A 12,338-nucleotide genomic window follows, 5' to 3' on the forward strand; every position below is an offset into this window, starting at 1 on the left:
GCCAGGTGGCATGGCAGGGAACAGCACGTGTGTCATTCACATGGATTTTTTGGGACCCCCTCATAGAGGTTGCTGTGAAGGATAAGGCCCTTGGGGAAGCCTTGAGGAATTTTTGAAGGACCTTTTTCACCTGGTGATAGTGGATGGCAACCTACAAATGTTTTTGCTTGGGCATCAAAGAAGGGTGTTGGGCCATGGGATCTTAGTTTTGTTTTAATTAAATCCAGGATATTGCCTCCAGATTAAACAAGAGGAAAACATAATTGCCGACATGTTGGCAAGAATGGGGGTTAGCCATTTGGCTCTTTGTATAGAGAAATCTTATTTGACTTTCTTTTAATAAATTTCAATTATCTTCTCAAAAGAGCTTAAAAAAAACTAAACGTTCCTGAAAGTGAAAACAACATTTTTCCAAGAGAAGTTAGTATATTTTTTGTAAGTATATTTTTTGTAGGATTCTCGCGTACTAGAAAGTCGAAACACTCAATTAAGTAACCAAAAACTCAAAAAACTGGACAACGAATAAGCTTTTCAAAAAGAATACATATGGAACCACATTCGGAGAGATAAATCAGAACCAACCAGGCCCTCCACAATGATGGGGACATCATGCGCACGCCCCCACCCCCCACCCTACGCACATATTCAAGGAGGAGGAGAGCCCCATTTTCGATCTAGATTGACAACGACATTTTTGGAGGGCCTCACAGTTAGGGGTTGTACTATGAAGCATTGGAGTGGACCCGATCATCATATAGATTCTACCATCGGATCTCATGATCGTGGCCCACAACCTTAGATGATCTAGAATTTTGAGTTCTGACTATTCTCGTTATTAGAAACATCATGAACAGCTTTGATTATGTACATTAGTTATTATTGTATTTACTTCCGCTTTAAGTATTAGTGTGCGCACATAGTGCAAGGGTAAAATTGTCTTTTGGGGTTTAGGGTTTTCTTATAAATAAGCAACCCCATGTAGGCATTTTCAATGATGTTTATGAATAAAAATTCTGCGTTTTTCTTCTCTATCTCTTTGGGTTGAAAAATCGAATTGGGTGTGAAATCCTCCCTTCCTCGAAGGGCTAACTACCGTGGTGCGAAGCCACAACCATCTCAAATCATCTCCACTTCTTTACACCCAACATCCATCATCTTCTACATCCCTCCCATCTTCAGATTCACCCTTTCTCGTACCCAAGTTATCTTCTACAGCAGATTTTCAAATTCCGATACGTTAGAGGGGCTGAAACTTCAGCGGAGTACCATGCACAAATCGTGCATCAGATCGACATGAAATTTGGCATGGAGGCAGTCCTAACCTGGCATATCCTAGCCTAGGAGTCGCTTTCCGACTTTGTGGGCCCCACACATGTGCGGATGAGTGGTCACGCACGTGCACCCAGGGTCAGCCGCTATCCACGCACGTGGCTCATCTCGGGTTCTACCCTTCCTCTATTTTCCTCCTCTTTAGCCCTAAATCCAGGTCCTTAACCCTAAAGAATCCCAAATCCCAATTATCCCCAATTTTGCAAACCCTAGATTTTCCCCAAAGTGAAACATGGTGAATCTCTTGAATTAGAGAACAATCCTATGCAAGAATGGATGAATCTTAAACTCCTTTGGGCTTGTTTGATTTATAATTTTATTTGATCTAGCCCTAAACTTGTGTAGGCTTGGACCGCAATAGATTCCCCTTTTTGAATATTTGATCATATGTAGGATGTGAAATTTTGTGATTGTTTAGAATTGGTATAATCTAAAGCTTGAACTCTTGCATGTCATATTTAATTTCATGTCCTGCATCAAATTTGGTATTAGAGCTTAGGTTTTTTATAGGGGAATGCATTGCATATTTATGGTTCAGTTTATTTATGTCTATTATGCATCAAGTCTTCTCATATAGGATCGTTTAGGACCCATAATTCACAATATGGGCTGCTGAATTTTCTGTTGTCAGAAAATCCACAAATTTCATGGCTGAATTTTCTGTTAACAAATTATTTGGACAGTTATATTGCTGGAATTTTAGTAGCGTTGTGTAATTTACTTCATATAGAGTCATATAGGATCATTTAGTCTCATTTAGACACATATAGTTGCATTAGAGGGTCTTTGAGTTGAGTGAGTGGTTGTATGCCCACACATACTGGTCGTGGTTTTGGTTTGCACCCTACACTAAACATGGAGCAATTGCAAGACTCCGTGAACAACATAACCCGGCAGTTTGAGTCTTTGGGTAGGTGTTTCGAACAACGTATTGACCAACACTTGGATCAGCTTAATATGTGCATTACCCAACTAAAAACCTCCACCCAGGCAAACCCCGCCATTGAGGAAGATGCCCAACCTCAGGCAGGTGGTCAAGGGGATAGACAAGGGAATGAGGATGGCCAAGGAAATGGTCATGGGCGCGCACCCGTGCGCCCACCCCGCGATGAGCGTCATGATCATTATGACCCAAATGCGCAACTCCTCAAGGGAGTTAGAGTAGAGGCCCCTAAGTTTAATGGTCGCTTGGACCTTAAAGCTTTTCTAGACTGGTTGGCGGACATGGACTACTATTTTAAGTACTACGACATATCGGATGCTCGTCAAGTCTGATTTGCCAAGATGAAGCTTATGGGCCAAGTAAAGAGGTTTTGGGCTACTGTGGAGCGAAAGAGAGAAAGGTTGAGGGAGCCCCCAATAGTCCATTGGGGAGAAATGAAAGAAATTCTAAAGGAGAAGCACTACCTGTTCTCTTATCATTTGAGGTTGGTTGAAGATTGGCAGTCTCTTCGACAAGGTTCCATGAGTGTGGCTGAATACATTGAGAAGTTCGCAGAATACTTGACCCGGTGTGAGGTTGAGGAAGATCATGTACTCAATCTTACTCGATTTAAGACAGGCCTCCATCCTGACATTAGGAAAGAGTTGTTCGCCAAAGACATAGACAGTCTTGAACAGATGTATCAAGTAGTGTTGGAGGTCGAGCAATACCTCAAGGCATCTATGGGAAGGCGGTTTGAGTCCCGTGATTCTGGCGTTAAGGCCAACCCTTCTAGGGCTAAGCCTAGCACTGGATATCAATACAAGACTTTCAGTAATTCTCGGTCTAGGCCGAAGGATGATAAAGATAAAGGAGTTGTTGGGTCTAGCTCGCGTAAAAGCGATGCAATTAGGTGTTTTAGATGTCAGGGGTTTGGTCATTTTACTCACCAGTGTGGCACGAAAGCGGGCACTAAGGCGTTCCTTATTGATGGGCAAGTAGAAGTAATGCCCCCAGAAAGTGACAGTGAGGAGAAAGAATACAAGCCAGTGGAGACCCCTAGTGATGAGGAAGAGGGAGTGCAAGAGATTGCAACACTTGCAGTTGTTCGTTGCGCCTTTGTACAAGCAAAGAATACTGACAATTGGTGCCACAACACGATCTTCTATACCTACGCAAAATGTGGTGATACGTGTTGCAAGAGGATCGTGGATAATGGTAGTTGTACTAATGTGGCGTCCACTGGAACTGTGAGCCATTTGGGCTTGAAGCTTGAAGCCCATCTCTAACCCTATAGAGTGTCTTAAGTTGATGAGACTTCCATTCCAGTCTCGCACCATTATCTTGTTCCTATCTAGTTTTGATCATATAAAGACACTCTGGTGCGATGTTGTTCCCATGGACGTTGGTCATATCATTTTAGGTAGGCCCTGGCTCTATGACAGGGATGTCACCATATTTTGTCATTCGAATGTGTGTACATTCTGGTTTAAGAGAAAGAAAGTTAAGTTAAATCCACATCCACCGAAGAACACAACTGGAAAGGAGTCCACCACAAAGAGTGGTGTGAGCGATTCAAAAGAATTAAAGGAATCGAAGTCCACATCTAATCCTCCATATTCTAAATGCCAAAGACTTTGAGCAAGAGATTGAGTCGGACTCAATGGTATACACCCTTGTGGTTAGGGAGAGTGCACCGGAGGCTAGTGTAGAGTTACCCACTGAGGTCATCCAGTAGTGGATGAGTTTCGTGATGTCTTTCCTGATGATCTACCGGATGATCTTCCCCCCTATGAGAGATATATAGCACGTCATTGATTTAGTCTCTGGGACGACTCTACCAAACCTCCCTCATTACAAAATAAACCCAAAGGAGCATGTAGAATTGAAAAGGCAGGTTGATGAGCGCCTGTAAAAGGGTTTCATTCGAGAGAGCATGAACCCGTGTGCTGTGCCCGCCTTTCTTACACCTAAGAATGATGGCACATGAAGGATGTGTGTTAATAGTAGGGTCATCAACAAAATCAAAATCAAGTATCGGTTTCCCATACCGCGTCTTGATGACATGTTGGATATCATGGTCAATGCTACTATCTTCTCAAAAATTAACCTCAAATGTGGTTATCACCAAACCCGTGTATGCCCTGGCAACGAGTGGAAGATGGCCTTCAAGACAAAGGATGGGAGATACGAGTGGCTAGTCATGCCTTTTGGGCTAACTAATGCCCCAACTACCTTCATGCATGTGATGACCCAAGTGTTGAGGCCCTTTATAGGGAAGTTCCTAGTCATCTACTTTGATGATATCCTGATTTTTAGCATGACCAAGGAACAACACCTCAACCATTTAAGACAAGTTTGTGGGATCCTTAGAACCGAAAAATTGTACGCCAACCTAAAGAAGTGTGCGTTTATATCTAGTAGTGTCATCTTCTTAGGTTTTATTGTGTCAGGTGAGGGTGTGTTGGCGGATCCCGAGAAGGTCAAAGCCATTATCAATTGGCCCGAACCTCGCAATATTCACGAGGTGTGCAGCTTTCATCGCTTGGCCACCTTCTATAGGCGGTTCATTCGAGGCTTCAGTTCCATTATGGCTCCCGTCACGGATTGCATAAAAAACAGGAGAGTTCCAATGGACGAAGGCCTTCAACTAGATAAATGCTAAGATGACTGAGGCTCCAGTCACGCAACCTCCGGATTTTTCGAAAGTTTTTGAAGTCGCATACGACGCGTCAAGAGTGGGTATAAGAAGAGTACTTAGTCAGGAAGGGCACCCTATCGCCTTCTTTAGTGAGAAACTGAATGAAGCGAAGCAAACATACTCCACCTATGACAAAGAATTCTATGCGGTAGTGCAATCGTTGCGCCACTGGCGTCATTATCCATTGCCGCAAGAACTCATCTTGTTCTCAGATCACAAGGCCTTGAGATACCTAAACTCTCAGAAGAATTTAAACCCTAGGCACGCCAAGTGGGTCCAGTTCCTTCAAGAGTATACTTTTGTGGTTAAGCACAAGGCCGCTGTAGAGAATAAGCCTGCCGACGCATTGAGTCGTCGAGTCACGTTACTTAATTCCATAAGTGTCGAAGTCACAAGGCTCGAGCGTGTCAAAGATGATTATTCTGAGTGCCTAGATTTTAGAGTTGTTTACCCATCGTTGTTAGAGAGTCTGTCAAGAGCTAGCAGTAAGTATTTGATATTGGACAAATATTTGTTTAGGAGTGACCATTTGTGCATACCTCGCACCTCCCTCCGCGATTTTCTTGTCTGGGAGTTACATTCAGGGGGTCGCCGGTCATTTTGGTCGAGACAAGACCATTGCCCTAGTGGAGGATAGATTCTATTGGCCAAGCCTCAAGCAAGACGTGGCCAAAATTATAGGGTAGTGTCAAACTTGTCAACTGGCAAAGCAGAATACGGGGCTATACACACCTTTGTCAGTTCCATTCGCCCCTTAGTAGGACATCAGTATGGACTTCGTGCTTAGGCTCCCCAAGACTATTCGGAAACACAATTCCATATTTGTTGTCGTGGACCGTTTTTCTAAAATGGCCAACTTCATCCCTTGTTCGAAGACCTCTGACGCATCTCACGTTATCAAGTTGTTCTTTAGTGAGGTTGTCAAGCTTCATAGGTTACCCAAAACCATAGTGTCTGACCGTGACGTGCGATTCATGAGTTATTTTTAGAAGACACTATGGCATATGATGAGTACTAGGCTCCAATTTTCTTCTACCTACCATCCTCGGACCGATGGTCAGACTGAGGTGGTCAATATGAGCCTAGGAAATTTGCTCAGCTGTTTAGTGGGAGAGCATACCAGGACCTGGGACACTACACTACCTATCGCCGAGTTTGCATACAATAGTTCTGTCAATAGATCCACAGGTTTAAGTCCTTTTGAAGTCGTTACTGGTTATAAACCTATAAAGCCTATTGATCTTGTCCCTATGTCCATGTACCATAGGCCATCAGAGTCCGTAGAGTCCTTTGCACATCATATTCATTCATTGCATCAAGAAATCAGGTGAAAGATCAATACTAGTAATGAACATTACAAAATTTCTGCAAACCAACAAAAACGATTCAAGGAATTCAATGTAGGGGACTCTGTGATGGTCCACATCAGGCCAAAGTGGTACTCTCAGGGAGCCGTTCCGAAATTACACGCGCGTAGCGCTGGACCATTCAAAATTATAAAACGAAACGGTCCCAATGCGTACGTGGTAGATCTTCCACCTTCCATGGGAATTAGTTCCACATTCAATGTGGAGGATCTAGTTGCATTTCAGGGGACCACTGATACATTATCCAACCTTGCACCTAACCATCCTGATTCTCCAGACCTTTTCCTTGATTCATGGCCCCTTCCCGACCCATCTTCCCTGCCTCTACCACACATACATACCCTTCCCATACCCAGAGAAGAGATAGATGATATTCTAGACCATCAGATAGTATCGACGTTGGATGGCGGCTTTTAAAAGTTCCTTGTCAAATGGAAGTCACGCCCAGTTTCGAACAGTACGTGGCTCACTGAGGAGCTTCAGAGACTTGATCCAGACATCTTAGAGAGATTCAGGAGTGTTGTTTCACCAGTAGCGAAACCTTCACAGCCGGGGAGAGTTGATGGGGACAATATAGGCACGCCACCGGCCCCCCACCCTACACATATTCAAGAATGGCCCCACTTTCGATCTAGATCGACGACAACATTTTTGGAGGGCCTCACAGTTAGGGGCTATGATATGGAGCATTGGAGTGGACCCAATCATCATATAGATTCTACCATCGGATCTCATGATCGTGGCCCACAACCTTAGATGATCTAGGATTTTGAGTTTTGATTATTCTCGTTATTAGAAACATCATGAACGGCTTTGATTACGTAAATTAGTTATTATTTTACTTACTTCAGCTTTAAGTATTAGTGTGTGCACATGACACAAGGGTAAAATTGTCTTTTGGGGTTTAGAGTTTTCTTATAAATAAGCAACCCCATGTAAGTATTTTCAATGAAGTTTATGAATAAAAATTCTGCATTTTTCTTCTTCTCTATCTCTTTGGGTTGAAGAATCGAATTGGGTGCGAAACTCTCCCTTCCTCGAAGGGCTAACGACCGTGGTGCGAAGCCACAACCATCCCAAATCATCCCCACTTTTTTACACCCCACATCCATCATCTTCTACATCCCTTCCATCTTCAGATTCACCCTTTCTCGTACCCAAGTTATCTTCTACAACAGATTTTCAGATTCTGGCCCGTCGGAGGGGTTGAAACTTCGACGGAGTATCATGCACAAACCATGCATCGGATCGACACGAAATTTGGCATGGAGGCAGTCCTACCCTGGCCGATCCTAGCTCAGGAGTCGCTTTCCGACTTTGTGGGCCCCACACACGTGCGGACGAGTGGTCACGCACGTGCGCCCAAGGTCAGCCGCTGTCCACGCACGTGGCTCATCTCGGGTTCTACCTTTCCTCTATTTTCCTCCTCTTTAGCCTTAAATTCAGGTCCTTAACCCTAAAGAATCTCAAATCCCAATTATCCCCAATTTTGCAAACCCTAGATTTTCCCCAAAGTGAAACATGGTGAATCTCTTGAATTGGGGAACAATCCTTTGCAAGAATGGATGAATCTTACACTCTTTTGGGCTTGTTTGGTTTATAATTTTATTTGGTCCAGCCCTAAACTTGTCTAGGCTTGGACCGCCATAGATTCCCCTTTTTGAATATTTGATCGTATGTAGGATGTGGAATTGTGATTGTTTAGAATTTATATAATCTAAAGCTTGAACTCTTGCATGTCATATTTAATTTCATGTCCTGCATCACACAAGTATGAGCAACATTTCCAGCTTCTATACCCTGATACTTCAAAATAACAATTTTTGGTAGATACCATAGCAAGCATTTCTTTAACAGAAAATGTGTGATCAAAATTTGCAAATTATGCTGAAAAGGTGTACCTGATAAGATGGCCACGAATTAGGATGGCCAGGACTCATGCTGGAATGATCTAAAGAAGGCAACTCTATCCGATTCTGCTGGGGAGAAGCTATTAAATTTGCAAAATCATAATTATCTGCACTAACTCCAGCAGCACCAGAATTGTCATGGCCTGGACTCACTTGAGGCTGATCTAAAGGAAGGAGCTCACCCCGACTATGTTGGGAAGATATCGGACATGCATCAACAGAATTGTACACCCTACTGTGCTGCACGACTCCACCATCAGAATTATCATGGTCAGGACTTGTGCAAGGCTGATCTAAATAAGGTAATTCAGCCTGACACAGCTGAGGGGAAGATACCGAATGTGCACCATTAGAATCGTATGCCCTACAGTGCTGCTGGACAGTGGTAGCCTCTCCTCCTTCCAAGGCAACATTGTCATCCCTGCCACTGTCAATGCCATTGCTAACTACATTCATGCTACTGGAGTGCTCAGCAAGTGTTATTGTTCCTGGAGGCATACTCCCTGCTACTTCATTCTGAGGAGGCATTCTCCCTGCCACTTCGTTCTGAACTATCACAGGAGCTTCAGCTGACATTCCGCTCAAAGCTGTCAATACCACTGGAGCTTCGGCTGATATTCTACTCACCGCTGCCAATTTCACTGGTTCCGATACAACATCATTAACATTATGTCGCACTGAAGACGGACCAGACATCAACTTACCTGAACCATCACGAACCATGCTTCGTTGCCAGGTCTCCATTCTCTTCAGCCTCAATCCTGATTCAGACAACGGAAGATTAAAGAAAGACTCTGACAACCTTCCTGATTTTGCATCTTCCAACCAGCGGGCCTTTATCCGCTTCTCCCGATTCCTTGCCTCCCGCTGCATTTCTACAAGGATTCTCTGGTAATAATCCATGCACTTTGAAAGTTTATCCATTTCTCTCGCAAAATTATCATCTATTTTCTTCAGTTTGTCTGACTTAACTGAATGACCTTTATGCATAGCACGAACATGATCTGATTCCAACAAGCGTGCTTTATTCAGCTTTTCCCTTTCCATGTCCCAAAATTTCTTGAATTCTGCAATTTCTTCTTGTTGCTTCGATAGGATCTCCTTGGTCCTCATGCCACAAACTTTCTCAATTCGCCTAATACATTTCTTGGTAAATTCAGTTCCCTGGGACCCGTTTTCACCAAGGTGAGGAGGGTGCATATTACGATATTGTTCATTAATCCCTGCATTGCCTAGCTCGTGGTAAGGTGCCTCCTCAACAGAGAGTTGTTGCTTGAATAAGTTACTACTTGGAGATATCGCGTGTGCCTCTCCTTCCACCCCTTTCTGATGAGAAGCCATAGATCCCAAAGTCTTAGTATGAAATGGATGTCTTGCAACATCATCATTTCTTGGTGTAGAAGACTGGCCTTGAGAATTTGACATGTTGGATTTCCCTGAACTCATTTGCGGTAAAATCTTTTTCTTCAGCTTCCTTAATTTCATATAAACCTGTTCAGCCTCCTCCTCCTTGCACTCAAACTTCAACAGCTGTTTTACAAGTGCAAGTGATTCCTTGTGATCCACCTTGTGTTTCAAGAAAGAAGCTGCCGCCCAACACTGAAAATTGCAAAAGGAAACATTTATTATGCCATGTATGCAGATTCACAGAAAGATGACTATAAGATCTCAGTTTATCCATGCAAATAATTTTTATTTTTTTATTTTTTTTTAAAAGATGATTGTCGATGCAAATAGGGCTCCCACCAACAAATTTAAGAATTAGAAAGAGTTTGTAGTAACAAAAAGAACACAGCTACCCAGGACTTTTAGGAAACAACAAAAATGTAACCAAATAGTTTCTAACCAATCTAAAATTTCTGAGAAGAAAAAAAAAAAAAAAAAAAATCCCTCGATTTCACTACTAACAACAACAAAACTTGTACCATTGTCTTAAAGTGTAAAACTAGAATTAATGGATGCAATTAAAAGTGAGACGATGAAAATGTTACTAGGTTCTATTTTTTTCTTCTTTTTTATTTTGTATCGTATTTTTGTGAAGTCACTAGGTTCATGACATTGTTTTGGAAAAGAATGGTAACAAAGGTTCCGAGCATTCTTAAGAATTGAACATTATCAGCAAGAAGAAGTTACTTTAGCTTTATTTGTTTCTGATGTGAAGGTCATCCTCTCACACATTTCAAAAAACATGCCAAATAAGCAGTTCCACGCATCTAAATTAGCAGATTCTTAAAACTGGAGCACTATAAAAGGGTAACTGACATTCAAAACCACCAATATGATAGACACACCCTTCCTTTCGGCTCCAAGTTGATAATGAAAATCCTGCTTTTCAGCTGACAAACATATGTGCACACTAGCACGAAACAGCTTTTCAAGCATTGCTTGCTTGCCCAGATATTTAGTACAGGTTTTGACACATCCCCACCTTCCCCATAGCTTTTAAATGGCACACAAGGTAACCTACTGTTGATCCAAACCATTCCATTCATACAAACGGAGCAGTGCAAAAATCATGACAACCAGATGATCCTAAGCTTCCGATCAATAGCATGAAAATGGACAGTCAAGCTTAACTGGAGAAACAAAATAGGTCCAATCATCATCTTGAAACATCTAGTAGAAAGATCCCACTTTGTATTTCTTATGATTCTAAAGTAACACTTTGAATTGATGATTCTAACCATGTGATTGATGGTCTGTAGACAACAGATGATTGTCAACGATTGGCCCTATTCAAAGGGTTAGGATCATCCGATCGGTGTGATTCTTGCACCTTAGCTTGCTTCTAGTTTTATGAAGGATCGGAGTGATGATAGGTCACCATGTGTGCCATTAAAAAACTTTGGGGATGTTGCTAACATTCTCATGACCCTTTAGTAAAATACAAGTGAATTGGGTAAATTCAAACCATGGTCCAACAAACCCGCAAGTTTTTTTTTTTCGAAAGATAACTAGATCCAATATCTTTTTAATAGGTTCAGGTGATTAAATTGAAACATCCAAAAAGCCAAGCATGTCACTAGATCAGTCGGATTGTTGAACATGAAAATGGAGAAGGATGCAAGATTCTTACCAGAGATATCTGAAAAGCCTTTAATATGGTCTCTGGTTCTCTAATAACGCGATGATTATTCATTATATATTCAAGAAACCTTCTAGCCATATGCTTGACATCCTCCTGTAATTGAAGTCAAATGTTTCAGTCAGCATTTATTTCTTAGAAGTCGCTAAAAACATCATCAGAAATTACATATCCCACAGAGCCAACCAATTCATGATAAAAATAATAAAATTAATAAGCATTATCTTTGGCATATGATATGACCTGCAAACATCAGACAAAAAATGAACAAGAATGAACTTTAAACACATCAGGAAAATCACTGCACAGAATAGAAAAGGTGCTTACATACTTCTGGAGAAACAGAAATGAACAAGAATTAAGTATTCAGGAAGTCCTGCCACTTACGTTTCAAATTGAATAATTCAATATAAATCCCATGGAAGATGATTCATGATTAAACTTGCATCCCATTTGACTAAAATCAGACATGAATTACTATGAACAGTTTAAAAGCTACGGGATTCATGATTTTTAATGGTTTTAAAAATCAGTTTTCTTATATGGAATGAAGGGTGATGAAATGGAAGTGCAGTTACCATTCTACGACTTCTTCACATGCCTGATTGCTTAGGATCCTGTGTAGTTCATCATTTATACTAGTTTTAAAGTAGGGTTGATTAGTATAGTTTATCTATACTTTCTTTTTAAAAAAAGTATAGTTTATCTATACTAATGCAATGGAATATTTTAAATTGACTGGAATCAATTTTTAGACAGTTGATTGGTCGTCTCCTCGCATTTGAATGAGCCTCTCTGTTCATTTTATATCATCATCAGAGCCTTGTCCCAGTTATTTGGAGTCAACTATCTAATGATTGCTCAGTATAAATTCAAAGATCAGATGCCTACTTGCTGCCCCTTTCCTACACTTGGAACCAGATGGCACATCGTTACAAGGCAAAATTGGTTATTTTTGTTTATATTATATAAATATATAAGACTAATGATTTAGAATCCTATTTTACTACTTCATTTGGTTCTT

At 41.5% G+C, this 12,338-nt stretch overlaps 1 protein-coding gene across 1 annotated transcript in view; it reads right to left on the reverse strand.

Annotated features, from left to right (window-relative positions):
• The window catches only part of LOC131240366 (uncharacterized), a 100,204-nt gene that overhangs the window by 15,498 nt on the left and 72,368 nt on the right, over positions 1 to 12,338 (reverse strand). The window contains exons 17-18 of the mRNA XM_058238544.1: positions 11,306 to 11,410; positions 8,221 to 9,828 (exon numbers count right to left, since the gene is read on the reverse strand). Coding sequence (XP_058094527.1) covers positions 8,221 to 9,828; positions 11,306 to 11,410 — 1,713 coding nt within the window. The remainder of the gene's footprint in view (positions 1 to 8,220; positions 9,829 to 11,305; positions 11,411 to 12,338) is intronic.

This window comes from Magnolia sinica, chromosome 3 (assembly GCF_029962835.1).
Source record: "Magnolia sinica isolate HGM2019 chromosome 3, MsV1, whole genome shotgun sequence".
Classification (NCBI taxonomy): domain Eukaryota; kingdom Viridiplantae; phylum Streptophyta; class Magnoliopsida; order Magnoliales; family Magnoliaceae; genus Magnolia; species Magnolia sinica.